Source organism: Zootoca vivipara, chromosome 5, assembly GCF_965207765.1.
Source record: "Zootoca vivipara chromosome 5, rZooViv2.hap1.1, whole genome shotgun sequence".
Classification (NCBI taxonomy): domain Eukaryota; kingdom Metazoa; phylum Chordata; class Lepidosauria; order Squamata; family Lacertidae; genus Zootoca; species Zootoca vivipara.
Window position 1 is genome coordinate 28,999,642 of NC_142588.1, and position 27,266 is coordinate 29,026,907.

The 27,266-nt window shown below is 45.0% G+C and overlaps 1 protein-coding gene and 1 long non-coding RNA gene across 4 annotated transcripts; one reads left to right on the plus strand and one right to left on the minus strand.

Annotated features, from left to right (window-relative positions):
* On the plus strand, positions 1–4,373 carry LOC148685627 (uncharacterized). Its single transcript, XR_015950175.1, has 2 exons — positions 1–1,745; positions 2,820–4,373. It is a non-coding gene; the product is annotated as an uncharacterized LOC148685627 (long non-coding RNA).
* On the minus strand, positions 939–26,424 carry DNAJB12 (DnaJ heat shock protein family (Hsp40) member B12). 3 transcript variants are annotated; one of them, XM_088670251.1, is made up of 10 exons: positions 26,258–26,424; positions 21,852–22,026; positions 18,405–18,550; positions 15,876–16,061; positions 12,151–12,270; positions 11,298–11,377; positions 9,905–10,014; positions 5,996–6,168; positions 4,839–4,990; positions 3,060–3,167 (listed from the first exon to the last, which is right to left on the minus strand). In XM_088670251.1, the coding sequence occupies exons 1-9, from the start codon at positions 26,388–26,390 to the stop codon at positions 4,869–4,871; spliced, it is 1,245 nt and encodes a 414-aa protein (XP_088526377.1). In that variant the 5' UTR covers positions 26,391–26,424; the 3' UTR covers positions 3,060–3,167; positions 4,839–4,868. The 3 variants fall into 3 exon arrangements, with proteins under 3 accessions (XP_034993693.1, XP_034993692.1, XP_088526377.1); XM_035137802.3 differs by lacking the exon at positions 12,151–12,270 and having other exon boundaries at positions 939–3,167; XM_035137801.3 differs by lacking the exons at positions 12,151–12,270; positions 26,258–26,424 and adding an exon at positions 26,045–26,214 and having other exon boundaries at positions 939–3,167.
* Positions 26,425–27,266: the final 842 nt, after the last annotated feature.

The window sequence follows — 27,266 nt, forward strand, 5'->3', positions numbered from 1 at the left end:
GAGGAAAGGCCTGCTAAACTTGGGGTATCCTGCTTCAAGCATATTTTTCCAAATAATTTTCACCCCAGGTGACTTCCTTTCCCACAGGTGCCACTTATGACTGTGTGGACATTCCCTTTGAATGTGATCGCTAACTTTGGGCCAAAGCTGTCGTCTCAAAGGTTTAGCATGAGCTGCGCCCCAGACAAATGTGCAGCAACATGCGTCAGAAGTTAACAGACTGTGTGGCCCCACAGCCACCTCCGTATCTCCCCAAACATCACCTCCTTCTCTTCTTCCTGCAGTGGTTGAGAGCCTTATTTATGGTATACACCCAGGAGATCCCATACAGTGGTCAAAGCCAATCCACCCAGCTTCGGGGAAAGTGGGCAGGTACCAGACCCTTTACAACACTGTCATCAAATGCAGTTATCCCCCCAGAATAGCAAATTATTGCTCTTTGTTATATTTCTTACCCACCTTTCACCTGGGGTCAGTTACAACAATGTAAAAATACAGTATTAAAGGCAGCTGAAACGCTAGGCATTCACTTATACGAAAGTAAACAAGGCTCCACTTTGGGGTTTTGTCTTAATGTCGATTCTTGGTCTTGCTAGAGTAGGACAGAGTATCAGGCAACAGCACAGGCTGAAAGTTGCTGTGGCCGAAAATGTGTTGGTTAGATAGCCTGACAAAAATGCTCAGCCTGCAGCAGCTTTTCACATACAGAACTAGAAAACTCTCTGGCTTATGTTGTTTGTACCAGCAGGACACTTAATCCCTTCTGCTGCTAACAACTGGGTTTTGCCAGTCTTGAAGGGCAGAAGTATGTGTTCAGCACTAAAAACAAGTATCAGCTCAGCATAGTTCGGCCCAGGAGTGCGCATTGGGGTGATGGTAGTGTTGCACCCCCTTATCTTTGCTTTGACCCTTGCATGACATAAATGCTGGCAGACAGGTTCCATGTTATAAATCTTTATTTATAGATGTACAATTGTATAATTCTAAATTAACAAACAAAGCCTTTGCAAGTATCTCTCAGGATCTATGCTTCTTTATTGCACATCGTTCATAACATCCATGGCTAGCTATCTACTTAAGAAATCAAAAGGTTTGTGGACAGGTAGGCACCGGGACTGCCAATGCTGTTTTCCAAGATGTCGGCAATTTCATGCTGAATGGGGTGACCCTCCAAACACAGTTGGAGCTCAAGGGATCACTGCAGGTTAGTTAACAGGACTGAGGTTTTAGACAACGATGTGGCCCAGGTCTTCCATCACAAAACAACATAGGGCAGGGCGGCCTTCTTGTGGCTTTAAGTACACACTGAGCAAATCCGTCCTTCAGTGTGGGCAAACGTATGGCAGGTATCAAGACTGATTAAAAGGCAAACTCAGTGGCTTATCTTAAATGAATATCCAGTTTGTCGGCTCCAAAAGAACAGGATGAGTTAAAAGGATATTTTACCAGTTACACCTAACCTATCATTTGGTACCTGTATTCTATTTTGAACAAGGAATTCTGAATGCTCTGTATAGAAAATGCCTCTGGATAAAAGGAAGAGCAAAACAGAGAGGAATCCAGCTGGTGTGGTCAGTGGTAACTCAGCGTAACCAAGTCTTCTCTTAACAGGACACATTTCCCTTGGTCAAGAGCACCTATTTAGTTCCACGCAAGAGGAATGAATGCAGGATAACCTTCCCTAGATGACAATGGAGGATCCAGCACAGAGACAGGAGGAGCACACAACTAGATTCGTCAGAACTGTGAGCATTAACCTTTACTCAGCTGCATGTAGTAATGTTAAAAGCACAGTATCTGCTTCTAAAAACACAAAACAAAAAACAGGATGGGCATCACTAAGGGAAATGGGTTACTATTTTTTAAAAATCCAATGGAAAATAGACTATACTGTCCAGTCAAGTAAAAGGAATAGTACCAGTCCCTTCTTTTAACTTGCTCAAGCAAACAGAGACTGTAGCAAAACCTCTTCTGACAAAAAGATCCTGTTCTCGTACAGAAACCGATAAAGGGCAAAAGCCAGCAAACAAGGCTGCTATGCCTTGGACTTCCCTTCCTTGGGCTACCAAAGCCCCACCAGTATGAATGGAGGATATGTATCGGGGGCGACCCACTTTGCTGACGGACGCTAGGTTCCTGGAATGAAATCAGCAGTAGCTGTTTGCCAAGAAAAGGAGGCAGCTTTGCTTCCAACTTTATAGCACTGCAAGATGGAAATCAGCGTGTTGGGGTGGGGAGAATGGCCAGGAGGAGGTTTCCATGAAGAACGTCCATGTACCAGAATGAACACTGATTAAAAGGCAGAGAACACAGGGACTGCAAAACATAAAAATAAGAAGTTCCACGCGAAAAGCACAAGCAGCCTCAACGAAGTAAAGGGACGAATCTCTCTCCTCGCTCTATGAGCATCAAGCCCTCTGTTGAAAGGTCATGGATTTAGACCACAAATCCAAAACTGGGCCAAAAATTGTATGTAGAAAAAACTTCCCTAGCAATTTTAGTGATTCTCTTATACAAAAAAGGGGGGAACTATTTCTCCAGTAAAACCAAGCTATTAAAAAATACAAAACTTGTGTGATATCAGACAAGGTTGCTTTATGTAGGAAAGTTTTCACGGGGTCAAACAGAGAGAGAGGGAGAGAGGGGAAAAAGGCTAAAATTCACACATCTTGGGTTATGAAGTTCGGCAAAATAATGAAATAATTTAATTCTATCCCTGCATAGTTTAGAAGTACAATATATTTACAGCTATAAGTTAATTCTAAATAATTTATCTTGCTTTTTAAAATTGATTTTTCTTTTCTTTTTTACTCCTACAGATCTTCCAATTTCTCCCACTCTCTTTGAAGTGACCAGTGCAATTTCAAAAGCTCTCTGATTTTCTCCAGGCTTTAAAAGAAAAACAACTCAACGCTTGCTCTCAGAGACATATGACAGTTGATAGTGAAGGAAGGAGAAAAAAGACATGGTCTCTCTCCCCCCCCCCTTCTAAGAGATGTCCGAGTCTTAATGCTGGACAGAGACACAGAGACAGAGAGAGAGAGAGGAGAGGGCAGTTGTGCGTTGCTAATTCTCCAATTCCATTTTAATTTAAGGTCTGATTCTTTAAATAGAAAGTCTCCTTGGCTCAGTGCACTTCCCCCAAAGTCTTCAGGCATCTGAAGAGTCTGAGAATAAAAGCAGTAACAGTATTAGAAGGATAATGACAACCCCAGAGAGCATGTTCCACAGTTTCTCCCACCCCCATAAACTGGACTAACTGGAAATGCTAATCTGCACATTTAAATATATATAATCTTGCCATTTGACAACTTGGTACATGGGGAAATTCCCATAACAGTAAACAGCGAGGCCTGGCCACTTTCTAGGTAGAGAAGATATCAAAAGAAAGAAAAACCAAAACATGTCCATAGCCTCCTAAACCAGAGGTGTAGCGATGCAGTCCAAGGCTTCCTTCAAATTTGTCTGCATGCATGCCTCAAAACACAGAAGAGGGTTTGGTGGGGGCGGACAGGTTTGAGAAAAGCGATTGTGCATTTTAATTACCCCAGGAAAACCAGTGTGCCTTCACTATGTTCTGTTAAACAAGAGTTGTCTCACTTCCGAAACCCTGACCAAAACAGGTAATTCATTTGTGGCTGGGCTGAACTACTTCAGACTAGAGTTGTAATCTAGCTAGTTTTCTACATAGAGGGATTTGCTTTCTGTATGGAGATGCATTCAGTTGTGAGAACCCCCATCTGCATTCTGAAGTGCCCAGGAACAGGTTTACCACCCAGCGGGGTCAAATTACAGTGTCCTCCTGACCTCCTTGCCACTGCTTCAATTTAAATGCAGCTGCAGGGCATCTGAATTGGATTGGGTGTTGTGCTGTCTGAGGAGGGGGCGGGGTGTTAACCCTTTCCCAGGTCAAACCTAACCCCCCCCCCCAAAAAAAAACCACAACAAAAAAAGCTACTATTAGCTTGGCTGGAGAAAAATGGCAGGTCTTCTAATTGGCCTAATAGCAGATTCCAGGGCTGAGCAATTTTGATCGGACAAACGGCCTGGGGAGAAAAGGTTCGCACAGCATCATAGCCCTGATCCACTCGGTCCCCCTACTGGCACAGCTGCTTTTAAATTTGGCAAGGTTTTTGAAACTGGAAATTTCAATCAAAGGGCTTCTGAATATTAGGGTCAAACTACATAAGCACTAGGTCTTAATGGGGAAGGAGAAGATACACTCCTCACTGGCATCTTTTTATACAGATCTTTTTTGAACTTTGCACTGGTTTTGTATTGTTTTAATTTCCTCCACGTCTCTCAATTCCATTATTTACAGAGAAATCTCACCACAAAGCAATAAAATCCTTGCAGTTTTCTCTGCAACCTCATTTGCACACATTGTATGCCACATTTGTACACCAAGCAGCTTCGAATGTTGGAGAAGCACCTTCAACGGAATGAGAAGTTACTAAACTGCTCATTTCACTTACGGTGCCTCTATGGTAGTAGCTGGAACCACTTTCTTTTCAGATAAGTTCTGAAATTCTCAGCTAGATGAGAAAGTAGAAGGATGCTCTCAAATAACAGGCCAATCAACTGTGAGGTCATTTTGTTTTGATCCCAAATGCTATGTAGGAGAAGATGAAAGGACCACAAAAGGCCAAAATACAAACCAAGCCTAATGTCCTGGCATTATGTGTGACTTCTTGATTAAGGGATGTCTGTGCATGGAAAAGGAGACCTACGTCTATAAGTTAGACTAAGCCAGCAAATAAGGACTATGGTGCTGTGCTTGAGAATCATTTGTGGGGGGTGGGGGTGGGGGTGGGGAGGCATTAATCACAAGTTCTTACTTAGCTCTCTATGGACTGTTTCCGCAATAGTTATCCATGCATAGATGCCTGAACTTCAGACAGCCTGCTGCAGCTTGGCGTGCCCATCTTCTGTGCTCTCTGATACAGATCTGAATCTCCAAAGTAACGTGCCCGGTACAGCAAGCCTTCCTCTGCAAAAGAAAGCCATTATCATTGAAGCAATTGTCATGAAGGCTGGCAAGCATAATTATTCCCTTGGGCTTGTATAATACTTGTTCCCAGATACTCCACATGCAGTTCACTGGAGAGATGGTTTGCTTCCTAGTTGCTTCTGGAAAGAGGACATTTCCCATCACCTATCCCATTTTGTCATGAGTCCCTTTGAGCAGGGAGCTGTAAGGGAGTCAACAAAAAGATTTATCTACTTCTATGCACCTGCCTCAGGCATTGCAATTACAGATTATTTTAGGGACGATTTCTAAAGTAGGGTTGGAACAGGGCAGACAGCTTGGTCGCTACTGAAAGCACATCAGAACATGTCTCTACCTTTTGGAGGATTATACCAGAGGTGATGATGGTCAGCTTTGTCTAAACCAGGGGTCCCCAGACTACGGGCTGGGAGCCACATACCTCCCCCGAGGCTCTTTTATGCGGCCCCCGGGGACCCCCGCCGCCCGCTCTTACCGGCGCGGTGCGACTGCCGACCCGGAAAAGCGCCGGAAATAGCTCGTGTGCACACGCAAGCGTCATTTCCTGTGTACTTCCGGGTTGGAGGAGGCTTCTGCACATGCACACAAGCTATTTCCGGCGCTTTCCAGGTCAGGAGTGTGCCAGAAATAGCGTTTGTGCATGTGCATGGGTGCGCACAGCCGCGTGCTCCCGCACCCCCACCCTCTGGCCCACCACGCAATCGGCGCGGCGGGCATCCGGCCCAAAGCCAGTTAAGTTTGGGGACCCCTGGTCTAAAACAAGATTTAGCTGTAGCATCTGAATACACTGGACCAAGGTCCTTCCGTGAACCAGACTTGTAAATACCGGTATGTCAGGGTTGTCTTTTCTTTAGATCAGAACCTTCCAACACCTTTGTCAAGCTCTAGGGATGGAAAAGTCAACTTGGAGAGACAGCTTTCTCTAAGGGATGGCCCAATAGCCAGCCTGAAAACCAGATCTAGCTCCACAAAGGTTGGGACACTCACTCTGTTGTTTTTCCTTCCAACAGTTATTTCGGAGATTTGCAATATAGTCGTCTTCCACGCTCCTCTCCACATTTTTCAGATTTGTCCCAGTGTATTCTTCTGCAAAGTTGTCAGCTACATAGTAAGATACTTTCAAGTGCTCGGTCGTTCTCTTATATATATGGCCGACCGACCTGGGAAAGGGGAAAGAAAAAAAAAGATCTAAACCAATAACACAAATTAGTTTGAATAAGCCATAGAGCAGTCTTGCTAAAACGTGAGGCCCGCTCAAACCAAATGCAGGTCCCTCGGCCATGTATGGTGGCCTATAAGGCGGAAAAAACAACCACTTCTGTTCCCCCCGATCTAGCAAAACCAAAGTGGTTGTGAAGTACCTTGCAGGCCACAGTACCTTGCTCAATGGGACACAAATTGCACTGGCCCATTGTAGCTTATATGAAACTGAAAGGGTAAGTGTTTGCTAGACACCTTCAGGTAAGGTGAGATTTCACAAGGGCAAAATGGACCAGGGACAGGGGGAGGCATTCCAAACAGGATAATACTAAATCTATTAAGCAACTACAATGTCACTTACTGCACTGAAGTACTTTGAAGAGTGAATAATAGTATATGTGTTTTGAAACAGAGAAAGTGTCACTGACTTCAACAGTCTCTCCTCAGACCCAGCATAACGCTCTCGGCACCTTCTTCTGCCATTTCCTCCCCACACATTTATCATCCTATGCCCAAAAGATGTCCGGCAGCATTTATCAGCTTGGGACCTCTGGGCTGCCAACTGAGGCAGACAAGCCATCTTCAAGAAAAGCTCTTCGCTCTGCAAGCGAACTCCAATATAGGTTCCAAGCAGAAGAGGCGTGTGCCCATTAGCTCACATTCACTTAATATGGTTGATGGCAAGAGGAACATTTTTTTGGGGGGGGGAGTTCACCCTTCCTGATGGCAACCAACCCTAAAAACACCCGCTTGTGCTAACAAGAAATGACTTTCAAGTCCCATTATTCATCTGGAACGAGAAAGGATCTGCTCTTCCCCTAAAGCAACAGGAGGCCAGACTAAAACAGGCTGCTGGCAAGATGGATATGCTTGCCTGAAAATATTCCCTAACATTGTCTCTAATAAGTTTTGGGCATTTTTCTTCTTCTAGGGAACTGAGTATAATTTCACAGTCTTTTAAACAAAATCAAAATACATTAGATTTTCTTTCTTTTTTTAAAATGCTGCCTTTTATCTCTAATGCAAGAGATCTGCCCACGGCAAAATTTACAGGAGTTTGTACTCCTGGAAGAGGAATTTTGAGTGATCATCTGTGGAGTGACTATCTCTCCAACTGACCCCCAACACACACATACTAGGATGAAGAGCATGAGGTCACGTGGCCTTGCATCAAAGTCCAGCAACAGGCCAAGAGAAATGCAAAAAGCAAGACTACCTGTACCCAAATATTAAGGGGTGACTTAAAAAAAACACACATGCTAGAGGTTCTTCTCAAGGGTTTATTTACACAGGTGACAATTTACAAAGAGAATTAAACTGACCACTTGGAAGCATTTAGATGGCTTCTGAACTTTTCAGCAGCAATGCACTTCCTTTTACTAGCCAAGGCAGATGGTGAGCTCAGCTTACCAGATTTCCCCAACAGCAGCAGGGTCTAGTGCAAAGCAGTAGCTGGCGAGTCAGCATCGCCCCCTGCTGGCTGACACTGCACATTTGTCAGTCATAATTGCTGCGGCTGCAATGACGGAACGCTAGCAGAATGCGTTTATATTATATTCAGTTGCTCAGACAGGGGATTGGATCGCTGCCAAGATGTTTGCCACTTGGATGGGGCAGCTAATTTGCTTGTGATGAGCCAACAGTGGAATTGATGCATTTGGCTTTCCATTCAAATCTCTATGGGGGAAGGATACGCAGTTTGATAAAAGGAGTCTGAGAAAGGAGGCAGCTCAAGGGCCCTAAACACAAAGGGGAAATCAAAGACTTGAGAGTTCAGACCCTTTTCCCGGCCTTTTCCAGACTACAAAATCTACAAAGGGTCCCGGATCAAAGTATCAAACCTTAGCAACAAAGCTAATGTAAGGACCACCAAAATGAATTAATCCAATCCTTACCATTGGTGGAGTGGAAGCAGTTGCGCGACATCACCCAAAAAGCCTTTATTTAATAAAGGTACACAAGGAAAAGCCTGTGTTACAAGCTAGTTTCCTCCTGTTTGATGCCACTTTGGTAACAGCTTTCGATATGATGCTGCAGCAAATAGTGCAGATGTGGATTTTCATTCAAAATCTACCCCTGCCCAATGGCTAATATCAAGCAGAAGCCATGCACTCAGTACTGTGGGCCCAATTCTGTAGAGGTCTCTCCACAGATCAGACCAATTCCCTCCCTGTTGAACTTCTGACTCAAGGTGAAGACATATTTTCTTTTTTTAAACAAACAAACAAACCAGCATGTATTTTAAGTAAATCCCCCCTGATTTTATAGCTGACTTCAACTGTATGAATCCATTATGTCTATTGTATCTCTTTTGCAACCTTATTATGCACTGCTCAAAAATTAGTGTGTTACATCCATGTTGCGGTTTGTAAAATGGGGTGGTAATTTTTTAAATCTAATCCTCCCTGTGTTAGATATTTGGGCTCCTGTACATATTCCAAATCATTCAGATGGCTCCCTTCTGTCAGGGGATTATCTTCCAAGAAATAACAGCACATCCCTGGGGTTTTCCAAACTACTTAATAAGGGTGGAGGCAGATTTCACTTGGGCCTACTCAGCCTAAGCCTCAAACATCCCATCTCACAGATAAGCGCCACAGCTTCCTATCACGGGCACAACATTCCCAATGAGCCACTCCAAGTGGAGTTTAGGCCTGAAACGCGCATTGCAAAGGACAAGCCCAAACGGAGCACTCTTCTCCGTCCCTGGCATCTCGTTCTCCTTGCCATCCCTCTCTTCCTTCCTGGAAGGCAGAATGGAAGGGAAAGACCAAAACAGATCAGCAAAGGAGGACACCACCTCTTTCTCATGGGCTCAGGGGTCCAGATGCTCTTTCCCTTCTAGAAGTGGAAGTAGCAGATAAGAGAGGAGACACATTCATCACAGGGTCAGATCCAGCCTGTGGCTTGCACAGAATATACTGTGTTCTTGCAGTATATCTAGTTCTTTCCCAGATAGCACCATTGTCAACCTTAATCGGCTGGTCCACACGGCAGAGAAGATGCCAATTATTACAGAGGATACAGGTTTTGTCTCTCTCCCCGCCCCTCAGATTTGATCAGTAGCTTGCAGGAATCAAGAACTTCAATGTGACACCACAGGGGAAAGTCTGGAAATCCCCCCCCCCCGTAATAGTTTTTTCTTAACCCCTGCATAACTTGGAATGCCACTTTACACTGACCTATGCAAACCATGTTGGATCCTAGAAGCTCGTGCCAATGTCACTTGGAAAATTTATAAAATGAATGAATGAAAAATTCCCAACCGAAGATCTGCCGATATGGAAAGCAACACGAGGGATTTGTTAAGTAACACATTCATTTGGGCAATGACCACAAAATGTTTCTTTGTGAAACAGCAACCGTCTTCATGATAACAGACAATAGTCAGGTTTCTATAGAAGACATGTACAGATGGATTTGGTCTAGGGGAGGTTTCACACAAGTGAGTCCTGAAATGCCAACCCACTCCACCCCAATGCATCCTGAAGTCCTGTGCAGAGTATTCTGACCACATGAAGATCTAAAGGGTTTAATCAGTGTGAGAGAAAAGAGACGGAAAGGAAAAGAAGAAACACAGGGGAAAGAACGCATAGAACAAAAACAGCAATTGGCAAAAGACTTCTTTGTTCTTAACCCCCCTTCCATACACTCAACTGCCCAAGCTAACTGCGTAGAAGAGTAAAGGGAACTAACGGTCTGTGGCTCAAACTGTAAGGTGGACTGGAGACCATCATCTGGCTGAGAGCGGAAACGATGATGAGGATGAGAATAGGCATCAGCTGGACAAACAGCCCAAGGCCACCCTAGGGAGGAAGAAGGGAATGTCGTCAGTGCATTCGCATTCACAGAAGGACCTCACCATTCTTGCTCAGACCAAGCCTCGGGTCCAGGGAGGAAAGGAGGGAGTTGATGTTGAAAGACCAGCCATTGCAATGGTATTAACACTGAGCACTTTCACAGCACACTAAGAGTACTCAACAGTTATTTTGAAGGCATTATCTCAGCAATAATTGTAACGGAGATGTGGCCCTCCAGATGTTGTTGGAGCTACAATCATAAGGACACAAGGAAAGTCCTGATGGGTTAAACCGAGGAATTCTCCAGTCCAGCATTTTGTTTCCACAGTGGACAACCATATTCCCATGGCAAACCCACAAGCAACATGTTAGTGCCGTCACACTTTCCCACTTGTGCTCCCCAGCTACTGCTATTCTGGAGCACGCTGCTTCCAATACTACAGGAAACATACAGCCATCATAACTAGTAGCCATTGATAAGTCTCACTGGACAGCCATCCACAATGGTTGGACATGCTGGCTAGGGCTGGCGGGCGTTCCGAGCCCAACATCATTCGGTGGCCCCCAGGGCCCCCAAACCTGCCTTTTAACATGGCTGTAAGGTAGGCCAGTATCACCATTATACCTGTACCACAGATGGGGGCAGGGACTGAGAGAACAGTCTCTCTTGCCTAATGCCCCAAGCAAGTTCAGAGGCAAACAGTGGGCATCCTTGTTCACAGCCTGGCACTTGGCTTTTCAGTGCATTGGAGGATGCAATTGTACTGGTAAAGGTAAAGGTACCCCTGACCGTTAAGTCCAGTCGCGGATTCTGGGGTTGCGGCACTCATCTCGCTCTATAGGCCGAGGGAGCTGGTGTTTGTCCGCAGACAACTTCCGGGTCATGTGGCCAGCATGACTAAGCTGCTTCTGGCGAACCAGAGCAGCGCACGGAAACGCTGTTTACCTTCCCGCTGTAGCGGTACCTATTTATCTACTTGCACTTTGACGTGCTTTTGAACTGCTAGGTTGGCAGGAGAATTGTACTGGTAGTTAATGCAATTGGGGACAAGTAGTCACTCGTCCTCTATTTGGCAACTCAGTCCTAAGGGCGAAAGCTGCATCCTGGGGGGGGGGGAATCTCAATCAAATATAAAAGCAAAAACCCAATGGGTTTGCTTTAGCTTTTGGCTAATAAACAGTTAACAAACCAGCTGGGACAGAGGAGTACAGAGGAGCAGCTTTTTACTGGAATGGGTCAGCATGTTTTGAAGCATTTTTACTTTTTCTTCCTTCTTGCCGCAACTTACATCGCCTTGATGCTCCCGCCTGTCTTGCCTCTGGTGGTAGGTATATCGCATTCTGCCGTTGCTGTATACGTGAACGTTACCTGTGGGTGAAAAGTGGGAGTTGTTAAGAGCGGCTGATAATACGGCGTCAGCAAACTGAGGCAGCGTATGGCCGAGGTCACAGCAAAATTTGGAGTATTTCACTGCTGGAGTGGAATTTAACCAGGCCCTAACAAGTGCAGCGAGAGGTTAGAAGGTAAGAGCCCCCTTCATGACAGGACAAACTCCATAATGGGAGAGATGACAGGCTGGGTTGTTCCAAAGGCTGCAACAGAGAAACCAGCTTAACCAAGACTTTACACTGAGCTACACTCATGTGTGGAAGATGCGTTCCACTGCACTAATAGGTAGGTTGTATTTACGATCAGGGTTCTAATCCTTTAACAACTAACCCCTTGGTGCGTCAAAGGAAATATGCATGGAAGAACAATGCAACTTTAAAGGCTTTCTCAAAAAGTAAGCGGCAAAACTGCTCAAGCCACAACTGCAAAAGTAGCCTAGGCTATTGACATGGGTGCACTTGGGCTCGAGAGAAGAATGGCAAAACCGTGCGTTATTTGCAACTCTACTTTTATTGCAGGGCATATGCCACCTGGCAGTTGTGAGTCTCTCGCTCAGGAAAGATGGGCAGTGGTCCTAGAAATCGGCCTTCACAGTCCCCTGGCATTCCTTTTACAGGCCTGTTCCCCTCATTCCTGCATGTCCCACTTTGTGACTCTTAAGACCAAGGATCCCCAGGCGGTTGCTATTCAGCCACCCCACTCCCTGAGCCGGGGGGGGGGGCCTCTGGTTCCCAGGAGGTTCATCATCTCACGTGGCTCTCCCCGACGTTCCCTCCAGGTAGATTCCACCACTCTCGGAGGCTTCCTGCTGCAGGCAGAGACGGTGCACTCCCTGTGTCGTCTTCCTTTGGGCTCTCTATTAAGGGTGGGGCCTGCCAGGGAGACTCAGATAAGTACAACCCCCCTCCTCTCCTCAAAAGCCCTTCCTCAGTTCTTGAGAGCCCTACAGGTCCCTCGGCCTCCGTCTCATCTATTCCCTCTTGTTTCTCCCCCCCCCCGCCCTTTTCCTGCTCTGGCTACCTGTTCACCATATTGTCTCCTAGACGTGGTCAGGAGCTGGCACCAAATTGACACCGACACGCTGGTCGGAAATTGCTCCTTAGAAAGAGGAGGGAGAGGACAGGGGGTTTCTTAAGATTGGTGCAGGCAATGACACCTTTGTTCCTGGAAATCTGCCTCCTGATTTCTTGGCTAGGCTTCCTTGCATCTGCCACACATCTGCCACTACGGAGCTTTCCGATCTTTAAGGGACATTTAGTGATTTCAATAGCCAGGCACTAAGGCATGCTAAAAATCTCTCCAAAAGCTTATGACAGAGAACAGCAACCTGCTGGGGATCACAATTGGAAGCCCACAAAACAGTCATCAATAGGTTAGAGAGCCAAAAGCCTTGGGAGAGTGGAGGACAAGGAGTACATGCATCAGTCTGGTCCCTAATTTTTGTTTCTTAGGTGCCTTTAAAGCTCAGAATTCCAACATGCATATCAGGCGTAAGACACACTGGAGAGATTGAGAGTAAACAGTGCATGTTCACGGATGTTTTGGAAACTGAACCCCCTTTGGATCTGACATTACTGCTCAAGGAGTACTTTTTGGTGAGGATCTGTGCTGTGCTGTTGAAAACAAATGCAATTTGGCCAATGTGTGTTTTTCTTTGAAAAGCACCCTAATATTGCACCTGTACACCATCTAGGAGTCTTTATTAACACATAAATGCGCATATTTAACACACTGGCTTTTATGCTATATAAATATTCTAAAGATTATTTTAAAGCTGTAATTTTCCATTTGCTTTTTCCATTTGTTATTTCCATTCAGCTGCAAGCTGTAATATTAGCAACACGCTTATTGTTTTTATGCCCTGAAGATTTGCGAATTCCTACAATGGGCATCTCATCAATGGGCCGCTATCAATTACTCTTATCTACCTGAAGGGGTTTTTCCATTGAAACATGCACTTCTTTCATAACACACAGCTACAGAACTAATAAAAGCTTTTTGCAAAGGTCTGGCATTTTCTACCTTTAGGATACAGTACAGCAGACTTATATTTCACACAAGTAAAGATAGGAGCAGAGATATGTTAACAGTGACTATTGTCCAGGCAGCACAAAAACATCAGCAACTTGCATTTTTAAACTAGAGCAAGATATAGTGGTTTAATCCAATCCCTGGACCGCAAAGCCTTTCTTTGTGGCATGCAAAACATTTAGAAAGCCACAGAGTATTGTTTCAGTGCCAAGCTTCGTTGATCACAAACACCAGCGAAGTGACTAGGGGGGAAAATCATAAAACCACCATGACCAGGGACCATAGAGAAAAAATGGGGTGCTCTTTCCCCATGCGTAATCACACCATAGTGCATGTTTTAGGAGAGTCAGCTGTCAAATGGGAGCTGAGTAAATATTGTTTCATGGCATCAGTTTGGATCCACATGCTAGACAGAACTGAAGGTAGCAGGTCATAGGAAGCGCATATATATACAGGGTGAGTCGTTTAAAAGAGGTGCCGTGGAACATGTGTACTCTTTTAAAGGACTCACCCTCGTGTGTGTGTGTGTGTGTGTGTGTGTGTGTGTGTGTGTGTGTGTAATGTATATGTATACAGTGGTACTTCGGGTTACAAACGCTTTGGGTTACAAACACTTCAGGTTACAAACTCCGCTAAACTGGAAGTAGTACCTCAGGTTAAGAACTTTACTTCAGGATGAGAACAGAAATTGTGCGGGGGTAGCAGCGGGAGGCCCCAATAGCTAAAGTGGTACCTCAGGTTAAGAACAGTTTCAGGTTAAGAACGGACCTCCAGAATGAATTAAAGTCTTAACCCGAGGTACCACTAGAATTCAAGGCTTGAACTCCTCTCTCTGATATTTTCGCTTTCTATGTGCCGAGATCTTTTTTTATTCAAGGATCATTCAATCACACAACCCCCCCATCTGTACTTTGAAGTGGTACAGTTCAGGAACAGTTTTGCCACCTCATCTGCTGTTTGTGTGAACCCAAGAGTGACTTTAGAGCTGGTTAATGTGTTGCGAGGCCTACGGCACCATTTCCCATATAACCTGCTATCCTTGCAAGGTTGAAATTTAGCTAGAAGATGCAGATCAGATCAATTCCTGCTGGCAGATGACAAAGCCGCCGAATTATCTAGTGCGGAACGAAGAACGGGAAGGCGCTCTTACGAGTGCAAATGGCCGCGGACTAAGCAATCTGTCACCAGCAGCTCTACCTATTATTGAAACCACAAACAGTATACGCTGCAGAAAAGGACAGCAACTAATTCCAAAGGATTCAAGCAAGGGAGCCAAGGCACATGCTGCAGGGAATGCAACCTCTCCCAAACACTCCATCCTTCACCTCTCTAGTCAATTTTGACCCCATGGAAAAGGCCTCCCTAGTCCCAAGTATGGCGGTCAAATTGGGCCTCGGACACAGCACCTCTCTATGTTGTGAGTTCTGCAGGACAAGAGGGGGAGGCCCGCAGCACCTCCACTCAGCTGGCCGAATGATCTGTCCAGTAGGCAGCAAGGATTTTCCTTTCCTTACCCCAGGGATGGGGAAGCTGTTGCCCCCCTGATGTTGGTGGACCTCAACTCCCTTCATCCCTGAGCCCTGGCCATGCTGAGCAGGGGTGATGGAAGTCCAACCACACCTGGAGGGCGACAGGTCCTGTCTTCTACCTACAGGGAGGGAAAGCGTACTTCAGGCACAACACAGCCCCTGGGGGAATCTTCCTCGCTCAAGAGCTCCATTTTCGGTTGCGCAGCCCAAACAGGCAACTGCACCGGTGCTGGGCTGGAGTTGTGCAGCGCTCAGGAATTTGGGTGCCTCCGGCAAAGGACAAGATGGTGCCACCTCTTCATTTCATGTGCAGAAGCCAACTGGGCCGGCAGGCGACTCTTGCGCCAATGCCAGTGACAGGATTGTGTCCTCCACCACACCTAAGGCAGCAGGTCAGATCAGGCCTTGTAACAACAGAGAGGAATGGCTGAGGAGGAACCGCCAGGGAATGCTGCTGCCCACCAATGTCCTCTACCTGAGGCAGTTGCCTAACAGTAGGGCCGGTCCTGGTTGCACCAATAAGGAAACCTAGGAGGGTGTATTGGGTCAGAATGGTTTTCATTTTCATGCAAGGTTAGACAGGAGAGAAAGGAAGCTTCCTTAAAACAGTAGTCTCTTTCCAACTCAACTTTAAAGGGAACTGCCACCAAATACCTTGCGGAAGGGTCTTTCACACTGCTTGCTAGAAAGTCGAGTTGTTGCTCTAACATCTGGATTCTATTAGCACATCCAACAAGCTTTGTTTCAATCAGCCCTGGTCAACTGGGACCGGGGGGGGGGGTATCTTGCCTTATCTAGGGCCTGCTTCGGTTCTGGTAAGTGACTGTGGAGCGAAGCCAGCTGAGTGGGTGACTCCTCATTTCTCCAACCTTCTCCCCCCCCCAAAAAAAAAACCAGATTTAAAACAAAAGGCTTACTAGAAGGAAAACCACCACCAAAGAACATATTGAAGAGGTCTTCAGGAGAGATGTCGGCCTCAAACCCTCGGTTGAAGTCCGTAGGGCTATGCCCGTGCCGTGTGGGACTGACTTTTGCATCTCCAAACTGGTCATACTGCTTCCTCTTCTCTGGGTTACTCAATACTGCGTATGCATTACCAATAGCTGAAATGTAAGAAAGAAGAAAGGATTCGTATTTTTGCCTCCAGCAATAGCAAATGTCAGCCAGTGGTCTAAAGCCAGCAAATTGGGAAAGTCCCCAGTTTGTATCTCACATCAGGCAGGAAGTGGGTGGTCTCGTTCAGCCCACCTGTAGAATGGGGATAGTGAATGCAAATATACTCTACATATTCATTATGAAGTGCCTCAAGCATTTAAAAGAATGTGTTTTCGATACTCGTAATAACAGCAGCCTCTCTTCTGACTGCTTTCCATCCTTCTCTAGTTGATTTTAAAGCCCTTACTAAATCTCCATTTTTAAAAGGCATCTAAAGGATAAATGTGCATGAAAGAAAAACCTGGCCTACTGATGCAATGGGTGCAATCGGTTTGCTAAGTTCATCGAATCACAGAATTGTAGACTTGGAAGGGACCCCAAGAGTCAACTAGTCCAATTGAGTAACTATAATAAGTTTTTTGTGTTAATGGTCTGCCTTTTCATAATGGTTCTGCTTTTATTGGAAAGAGAGTTCATAAATGATGAACGAAGCCCAAGCGTTCCAAACAGGGTATTCCAAGAATTTTATAAGCTATTAGGCCCCATCCTGATCACCTTTATGACGTGACATATTCTTATGTCCTGGTTCAATTTTATTGAGGATATATCTGTCAGTGGCTCTACATTCTGATGCAGCAAAGCAGTCATTTTGTTCTTGCAAGCACACTCCCAAGAAAGTAGAGGACCATAAACAAGGTCCGAAGGCAAAAAATGTCACACTTATCAGAGATCACTGGGGAAAAGGAACACTAAAGCACCAGCTAACATCTGAAAAAATATTAACTAAGAGATTTCCAGAAAGGAGTGCATGCCTCTTTCCATTCCCCAAAGGTAAAGAGGTGAACTTTAGTGGGCACGTGGGTGCTAACACAGAGAGGGTAAAGGAGCAATGAAATGGGCTTTGGTAAAGATAACCTCCTGGAAAATAGCCCTGTTAGGGAGGATAAAGCATTATCTTGCTTCATGCCCGGGTTGTGACATGCAACTCTTAGTAAAGCCTACGGTAAACATAAAGTCTACAGGTGAAGAAACCTGTCTTTCGCCACCCTGAAGAACACACTATTGAAGAGCTTTTTTGTGCCAGATGCTTGACAGATGTCTAGACAAGTGCAGTTTTAATATAACCTGAGCACACAAAGGGTCATTAGACCCTTTCCCTGTCAAATGAAACAGGCCTAGATTTAGGATCCCAAAAGGGACCGAATAGACTTGCTTTCTGTTTTCTAATAACATATGGGTACACATTCTGTATAATTACTCCTCCAGTATTTTACTCAAATGAGAGCTCTGATCCAGTTCCAATTCTGAAAATCAGGAGGGGACCCCCCCCCCCAACCAGGACCTCTGGATTTTAAAGCTGTGGTTGAACTCAGCCACCATGATGATTTCCAATTACAATTAGTAGTAGTAAAGAAGCTATTAAGAACCTAGAAAGGTAGTTTAACCCCCCTTAGTGCAAGGGTAACTTTCTCCCACTGAAATCAAGGGGACTTGCAGGATAATCTTATTGCAGGGCCCACTGTGCTCAGTTGGCATTACATCCTACTAAGTGTGCCTAGGACTATGAAGTGCCAACTGTAAGCTGAAATCACCCCCTATTTTATATACGTATGAGCATGTGGCATCTCTTCTAGTGCCTTCACTAAGACAAATGTTTTATTAGATTCAAATTACTGTGCATTGCAAAAACCACATCTTATTAATTTAATGAGAGAACTGGCTGATTATTTACCTTGGGAGCAAACCCCACTAAACTGAATGGGACTTACTTCTAAAATGCACTGCCAAGTTTGCATAAAGATAGGATTTGATGTGCAAAGCCTAAATGAGCAGCTTAATTTTCATTTGTGGTCCACAAGCAAAAATCAGTGTTCATTCAATAAACCCATGTTCCTCAAATGGTTGTTTGAATTGGCATTCCCCTGTGCTGGATAACTTTTTGTTTGCAGAAGTAATGGATCTAAACTTATTATGTGCAATGCAGCTTAGATGCTGCAATTTTAAGACGTGGTAGAAAAGTCTCAGCGTCAGATCCATGAATGGGACAAATAAGCTGGCCTCTCCTCTTCCACCCACCCACACTCTTTACTGGATTTGTCAAGGTGTTTACAGTGGCAAAAAACAATACACTAAACCCCCCACCTCCAAGACTTAAATGCAAAGACAACAACAAACCCACTAATTCTAACCAAGAAAAAGCTACTAACCCTCATCTCTTGACCTCTGCCACCCCAAGGTACTAACTTTCATGGTCCTGAGAGACGGCTCACAAAAAAGAGACTACATTTTACCTTTAAAGGCCTCCGTTGCACCAGGTGCATGATTCTTATCGGGGTGAAATTTCAGTGCTAATTTCCGGTATGCCTTTTTCAGATCCTCGTCAGAGGAGTCTCTGCTCACACCCAGAATTTCATAATAGTCTTTACAATGTTTTACCCTAAAAAGTAAAGAGAAGAGCACATAGCAGCTGTTAATAAAGAGACAGAAAATCTACTTTTAAAAAATAGTTTTAACTTTCCATTTTCCCCAAATTACAATTCAGACTAATACTGCCCTCTAGTTTTATTTCCTCAACTGGTTCAAAAGCATTCATTGATGCTACACCATTAACCGGGACATCCATTCACCCTTTCCCCATCAGAGGTTCAGCTACCCAGCTTAACCATTTGCTACTCACCTGCAGCAAGCAACACCTGACCCCTTGCAAATCCTAAGTTGCCAGCTGCACCTGCCTTACACTCAAGGATTTCTCTTTTCTACCCTTCAAGCTCTACTGTCCCTTTAAGGCCAGAAGAGAGAGAAACAGAGCTGTGTGTGCAAGCCAGCTCGGCACTGAGCTGATGCAAGCAGCGTTTCTCAAACATTTCTGAATTTGAACCTTTTAAACTCTTCCATCTCAGCTCACTGACGACTACTTTTTTAGCAGGAAGGGGCACAGATTCCTCACACCGAGCTGCATGTATGCAGTCTGCTGCTATGCATGTAAAAAGATCTGTGGGCTTGGACACTAATCCAACGCCAGCTTTCAAAGAGGAGCAGGGCATCCCTGACTCTCTCCCCAAACCAGCCAACCAGGGAAGAAGTTCTGCCGCCACCCAGAACGGCCATATGTTCCCTGTCCCTTTGCGAGGGGTCTGGAGGCTGCAAAGCTCAATGTCTGTTGTCAGGAGGAATGTCTCCTTTTCTCTCCAAGATGCAGGATAGTCAGGCATCATGACATGGAAATCACTCTAGGGAAGAGCAGCCTTTGCAACAGCAATTTCACTCTCCAGACTCTGCACTGCTTCCAGTCATCTGGTGCTGCCACCGTGACATAGCATAGCAGCTCCACTTCTGTCTTTTCTAGATTTAAAGTAGCAGCTCTCAGGTGGCAAGACAAATTCTCCCTCTAAGAAGCAGCAGTAATGCAGGCAGAAGTTGCCTACATTACGTCCACAGCAGATACATCTAAAGTCTACATTAAAATAGATTTCTATGGTCACAAAAGCTTTGGAGATGCCGCTACCCTCAATGGCTTCCCTATTCATCCCCAAGGAAAAAGCAGGTCTACATGCACATTAATTGGTGCAGGAAGAAGTCTGCTCCCTATACTGAAAGGAATGAGGAAGTCTGTACACACAGGAACACTATGTGGAGCTTGGGGTCCAAGTAAGCACATTAAACACATGATGAACTGGTTTCCTACAATGCAGGTGATAATCCAAAGCTTGGCTACAGAAAAAAATCAAATATACAAAGTACAAGAAAGCAACTTATGTATGAGCATTTGTATGTAACTTGTGGGTTCAGTTCTAGAGAACTGGCCCTCAAAGATCAGACGCAACACAGTGAAAATGCTGCCCCCAAGTGACGCAACCTTGCATTGCACTAAAGAAAATAATTTCGGAAACCACTTGCCTTTATCCTGACCCAAACTTTAGGCATGTTTGGTTAGCTTTGAAATCCGGGGCTTTAAGACGAACTTCCTTCATTTTAGGCAAAAAGCACAAAAGACTAAATGGCCTTGTATAAAGAAATACCCTTCCTCGCTGAAGGTCAATGACCAAACAGACAACTGGTTTCATATAGAAGAAACCAAAAGTTAACCGAGACTAACAGTGCAATCCTATACATGTCTACTCAGAAGTAAGCCCTACTGATTTCAATTGGACTTACTCTCAGGTAAATATGTAAAGGATTACCTCCCAAGTCTGAAGCCACATGATGCAGTTCTATTCCTGAAGCTAAAGGGATCTGTCTCTAATGGGAGATCCTCTAGGAATCACATGTAAGCCACTGCGAGTTCTCTGGCGGAAGAGTGGATTGCAAGTGTCATTTAGAAACCATGCATAATGCCCAGCAAGTAATTAACCCCCATAATAAAAGACAAAATAACCAGAGGGCTCTAGCCCTTAGATCACAGCTTGCTTAAATTCTAGTTGTAAGGCTAATGAGTGTGCAATCTCTGATGCTGAAAGGTGTGCCTGGACTCCTCCCAAGGATAAGGGTTCTCCATTGGGAATGGTCCTGCCACCTGCTGTGGCTCACCTCTTCCCGTTTCAGCCTCCCTAGGTGCTAAGGTCATCAAATGAGGGCCTAGTCCACCTGCTAATAGTAGGTTCCCAAATAGTAATATATAGGTCTCAGCTTATCTGGCTCAAGAGGTGGCACTTTTCCAGTGTTAATATACTTGCTACACAACTCCTCCAGAGAAGCTTGGCGGGTTTACTTGAATTGATTCTTCGAAGCCAGCAAAGACTGTTCTGCTTTGGAAAACTTTGAGAGAAATTACCCGTTGCCCACCCCGCCCAGGCTGCCTTAGAAGACTTTAATGGGAATATTAAGTTGTTTTGATGGACTTTGACTGCGTTTTTATGGCTTTGTGGTGTTGTTCTACTTCATTCAGCTTTTACAGCTGGGTGTTGTTGTTTTTAGCTCTCTGCCTAGGATTGTGGGTTTTAAAACAATACGTTTTCCGCATGCTTTTAAAACACATTTTTAGTTGTTTTTCTTGTAAATCACATTAAGACTTATGAGAGAAGCAACAAATATAAGAATAATAATGCTTTTAATGTACTGTATTTTAGTACATGTTTTATTCACTGATGCATCTATTGTACGCAGCCCTGGGAGCTCATCTGAGCTATTTGGAAGGGTATGAAGTTCAAAAGTAACACAGGAGCAAAAGGAAGCTGCCTTAATCAAACCACTGGCTCATTTAGCTCTGTATTGTCTACCCCAGCGGTTCCCAAACTGTGATCCATGAGCTTCATTCAGATAGCCTGCAGTCTGCCTGTGGATTTGCAGTTGAAGGTGGGAGACACAGCCATCACGCTAAATAATCATGTTTCTTTTTATCTGCCTTTTTATTGTGTCTTCTATTTCTTCTGTTGTAATTTACTCCATCACAATCATAACCAATAGGTTATCCCACAAGACCCCTCCCCAAAGCAATTTTCAAGTGGTCTGTGAGGGTGGACGTTTGGGAACCAAATAAAATACTAAGTCCTTATTGTGGAATAGTAGTCCTTATAGCATCTTCAGCAAAAGCAGCCCAGCTCCTCTTAATTCTCATGATGGTGAATGCAAAGAAGCAATTTCTAAAGTAAACAGACCTGTCTTACCGTGGATGCTGCTCTCCATGACTAAAGTCAGCACCTGCACCCTGAACTTACCTCCCAAATGTGACTGGAAAATGACTCTGCAATACCAAGCCAGGGCCCTCCAATACACAAACAAAATCTGATGTGTACACTTACCTCTTAACTGCATCTACCTGATCTTGAGTGTAACCTTTACTGATATCCCCACCTGCCTCTCCATTGGCTGCAGGGATGTCCCCACTCATTTTTCTAAGGTGGGGGTTTGTGGATTCCTTGGTTTGCGAATGGCCATTTGATGATTTTTCACTCCTGATGAGAGAATCGAGCAGCACTACAAGGAAGAAAACACAGCAACGGGTCAAATTTGTTCCGCTCTTTCAATATTTTCATTTTTTTTCATAGTTACTACCAAATGTTCCCATATTCTTCCCCTCCTTTGCTGGTCCTCTTCCAAAAAGCTTCAGTACTTTCATCCAATATTTTTTTTTAAATAAATCTAGCCGGCGAAATGTTCACTCTTTTACATCCTGACAGAAAGAACACCATTTGATGTAAATCATTTGTTGTCTAATCTACTCATGCCAACAAATCAATAACCCCTTAAGCTTTGAATGTATCTATGGGTTCATGTTCAATCAGAGGGCACAAGACAAGAGGAAAATTAGAAAAAAAACAACCTGATGATTAAAATGAAATATATAAAGCGATTATAATATTTAAAAGAAAGCATCAAACTAGACAATGGTCAATAATAACCAGAACAACCACCCTGAATTGATACTGTTAACAAGATCCACATGTCAACAAGATCCTTCTGCATACAGTGGAACCTCGGGTTGCGAGCGTGATCCGTGCGGGAGGCACATTTGCAACCCGCAGCGTTCGAAACCCGCAGTCCCTTCAGATTAGTACTGCTGTATGCTTTACCCTTGGGCAGGGAAAAATCATCTCTCTATATCATAGTGGTTGGAATGTTGGACTAGGACCTGGGAGACCAAGGTTCGAATCCCCACTTGGGGTCATGAAGCTCACTGGGTGCCCTTGAGCCAGTCACAGCCTCTCAGCCTAACCTACCCCACAGTGTGTATCTGAAGAAGTGTGCATGCACATGAAAGCTCATACCAATGACAAACTTAGTTGGTCTCTAAGGTGCTATTTTGTTTCTACCCCACAAAGTTGTTGTGGGGACAAACTGAGGAGGGGGAGAGTCATGCATGCACCATGAGCTCCTTGGAAGAAAAGGTGGGTTATAAATGCCATAAATAAAGGAAGTATTTATAGATAAGTGCAAATAAGTTTTGTATTGAATCTAATGTAAGCTTCTGTATCTTGCAAAACAAAACAACAAAACAAAACAAAATTTGGAGAGTGGATACAATAATTTGTTTGGTCAACATTTATAGGCGAGCCAAAGGAGTCACTGGCACTCTGGACAGCCCCTTCTCCCCAGTTTAAACACCAGATGACCTAATGGCTGTAGGGAAGCCCCTGCCTCCTTCCTTGAGTTCCCTATCAGCAAATGGGATTTTAAAAAGACCCATTTCACAGGGTAGCTCTGAGGATGAATAATACATTGTAAAGGATTATGAACCTAAAGAGGTGATTCACAATTGGGCGGCGGCGGCAGTGGGGAAATGAGCACTTATTGCAGCAAGCCTACGTTATTGCAAGCAATTGCGCAGATTGATCTACAGTGCCCATAGGCACTGGTTGGCCACTGTGAGAAGAGGATACTGGACTAGATGGGCCACTGAAGTGATCTAGTAAGTTCTTCTTAATTATACATTTAAACTACAGAAGACATAAGTGACACCTTATCAAAAACCCTTCCTTTTGTTTGGTTCTCGTCCAGCCCTAACGAGCCATTTTTAATTAAGGAAAAATAGGTTAAAAATAAACTTTTAAAACAGGCACCCCCAAACTGCGGCCCTCCAGATGTTTTGGCCTACAACTCCCATGATCCCTAGCTAACAGGACCAGTGATTGGGGAAGATGGGAATTGTAGTCCAAAACATCTGGAGGGCCGAAGTTTGGGGATACCTGCTTTTAAAATGTTCCAACCCAGGGAACTACGACAGAAACAAAACAGGAAGGGGACAGGGTCACAAGCAGAACTATGGGATTCAACTGCTTATGACTTTGAAGAAAGTTCAGGTAAAAATGAAGTCATTTCAGTAGGATATTGCCGTTTGTTATATTTTCCCTGAATCCCACAAAATTCTTACAAAGAAAGCACTTCTTCATAGGAATAAGCATTGCATCTGCATGTGGATTACCACATCAATCCTAAATTTGTACACACCGAAAACTGAAGCTGAGCAGTTCTTCCCAATCACACACACCAAATTCTGTGAACACTATCACCACCCAGGAACTCTTTTATAAAGTTAAGCTGAAATACAGAAAGGGCCATCTGCAAAAACAAACCTCCTCTTTTGCTTATTATTTGAGGGGAGCTGCTTGCAACACAGGATAAAGCATTTCCTCATTCAAAGTGAAAACAGGAAGAACACCATGACATCACTGTATAACCAAATCTGATTGGCTATGAGATAGGCTGACTATCTGATTCCTAATTGGCTGGGATCACTTTCCATGAATCGGCTACTCTAGTTTTCTTAAAGCAAGATTGAGGGCCAACCCCCACAACACTATTTTAAGGCCAAAATATATATATAATAATTTCACATATGAATACATTATTCAATACATCCTTATTCTGTAACTATTTTATTTCCGTCTTTCTTGGTAAGGCTTTTAAAAAATGGCTTTCCTGTCTCTCAAAGTTGTAAATTATTCCTGTTCCACGTCTGAGGGCTAAGGTGAAATAACTAGATGTTAGAAAACACTATGTGAAATTTTATCTGCCCCACATCACAAAATTGACAGCAACAGAGCATGCTTAAGAACACACATGCAACACTTCTTGAGTTTGTACCATTTCGCAGCAAGCATCTATATCAGGCATCCCCAAACTTCGGCCCTCCAGATGTTTTGGACTACAATTCCCATCATCCCTGACCACTGGTCCTGTTAGCTAAGGATCATGGGAGTTGTAGGCCAAAACATCTGGAGGGCCACAGTTTGGGGATGCCTGATCTATATCATGAGTTCTTGTAGGGTTGCAACATTTTCTTTTTAACAGTTGTACTGTATGACAAACAGAAATTCAATGCGTGTATCTTTCCCTAGAGATGAAGCAACTAGAAAGTGCACTTGTTTACTCAACTTTCAAAGACAGAAAAGGCAGCAACTCTAATTCCATATTACTAGACTGCATCTGTTTGCTCCCCACAAAAACGTGTATTGTAGGAATGGGAAATTAGACAGTGGGAAGGGGGGCGGAAAGCTGAGTGAAAGATAGAGGAACTCCATATTTCTGGAAAGTGTAGAGGGGCTTCTGTGCTGTAACTATGGTAAGAATATAGAGCAATGCTGTAAGTTAAAAGTTAAGGGGCTGAAAATTTGTAATGCTCCGAGAGATGGGTGCAAAGTGCAAAGCAAGCACAGATGAAATGACCACTCCAACCGGGGGGGGGGGAGGAAGCTGAGAAAAAAGAACCACAAAAAGCAAAGATTCTGGGCTGCCATCTTAGCTTAAAGCTGGACAAGTTGCTTAAAGGCTTAAGGGTCAACTGGAGACCAGGAGATTGGGGCAAGCAGTGGGCGAGGATGTGTGTAACCATTTCAGAGAGGATAAAGAACCTCTCTTTCAGGATCAGCCCAAGGAATCCGTACAGCAGTAGCCCAACGTCCTGTTTCCACCCCAGTGACCAGCAAAACGACTCTCGCGGAAGCCCACGATCAGGGCATGAAGGCAGCCGCCACCAATAACACCCTAGTATACTTGAGACACACGCGATCTCCAGCGATCTGCTGGGGGCCAACGGCGGCAGATTTATGCTTACCGTATGGATTTGGCGTCGTTTATAAAAAGGAAGTGGCGGGGGAAGATGCTAAATTGTGGGGCTGAAGGAAATCAGCTGTTACGGATACAAGAGCGAACGAGGGGCTTCGGGGAAGTGCTGGGGGACCATGATGAAGGGGTTTGGGGTGGAAACCCCAAACTAAGGCCTAGAGGAAAGATATAGAGAGCCACTGATTTGGGTGCGGGGGGAGCCTAAGCGTATCAGATCTAACACGAGGAAGCAGTAGAGAAAGGGGGCGCAGGGGGGAATACAAGGGGGCTATTCCGCTCCCTCTATAGATGTGGTGTTGCCCCCCCCTCCACACACGGCGCGGTGGCTTCTGGGAATTGTAGTCTCCCCAGCCCTGCTTCGCAAGGACCAGCGGCTGACTCCTCCTGCTCAAGACTCACAGGCGACTCTCCCAGCCAGGTCCCCCCTTACCCCCCGCGCCCGCCGGAAAGTTTCCCTCGAAGACTCGCTTCGCGGCCCGTATCCCGCTCGCGGAACAGAACCGCCAGGGACTCCAACTCCCACGGTGCCCCGCGGCGTCGCAGCTCACTGCGCACGCGCAATACGGGTGAGAGGTCATTCCCCAGCCTCCACAGGCCCCGCTGGCCTTCCCAGCCCTTTCCGCCCCCCTCCGTCCCCGCTCACCGCGGACCCGCTGAGACGGGTAGAGGCGCTGCGCCTTCTCCAAGAAGCGACGCGCCTTCTCGACCTGGCCGGCCTTGATGGCGCCCACCGCGATAGCGATACAACGCTCCGCCTCGTCCCTGTTGGATTCCATGGTGGCGGCGGCAGCGGCGGAGGAAAGCGCCGGCGCGCGGTGATGTCGTCACGCAGCGATTGCGTAGCGTCCCCTGCTGGAATCTCCCTAATTGCGCCCGAACTCTTTGGGGTAGCCGCGGTATTTGGTGCCGTATTGACCAGAATAGCCAGGCAATCAGCGAATAGGAAACCTGTGGCGGTTGCGCAGAAAACCAGCCAGAGTATCTGGCAATCTGCTCTTGATAAGTCCGATGGTTCGTGCCGGGGCGGAGAAAAAGGATCCCGCTGAGAAATGCTTTGTGAGCATTGAGGTCGCGATTCTATGGCCAATACAAGGGGACTTCTAAGGAAACACGCTTAAGATTGTGCTGCAAACTGCGTAATACAGTACACTCTTTGTGTGTGGTGTGCATTGCTCAGTTATCCCTGCATTGCGGATGCTATAGTGTCAGATTTGATGGCAACAACGAAGAGATACTTTCATGCTGGATGTTTCATTTTGTCAAAATTCCAGCTTCCATGATCCTTTTAAACAGCAAACAACCAGAGTTGCACAATTTCAGTGTTTACCATTGTTATCAAATACCATTCAGCTTCCTGGGACGCTTCTCTACTCCATTGGGAAGGGGTTACAGAAGAGAGACCTCAGAGCTGTCATTTTTTAAAAAGCTGGCCTTTCACTTTGTATAATGAAGTCTGCAAAAAAAATATTAAGTGTTTCTAGCACTGTTACCGTATATGCGGCTGTATGAGAAAAAGTGCTTGCAAGCTTCTACCCAAACATATCTCACCATCTAGTGCTCTCACCAATGAGTGCAAAGTCACTGGGATGACTGACAAGCACTGGGCCTTGAGTTTATGTCCAATCTTAATGAAAAATTATATCTAGCTTCCC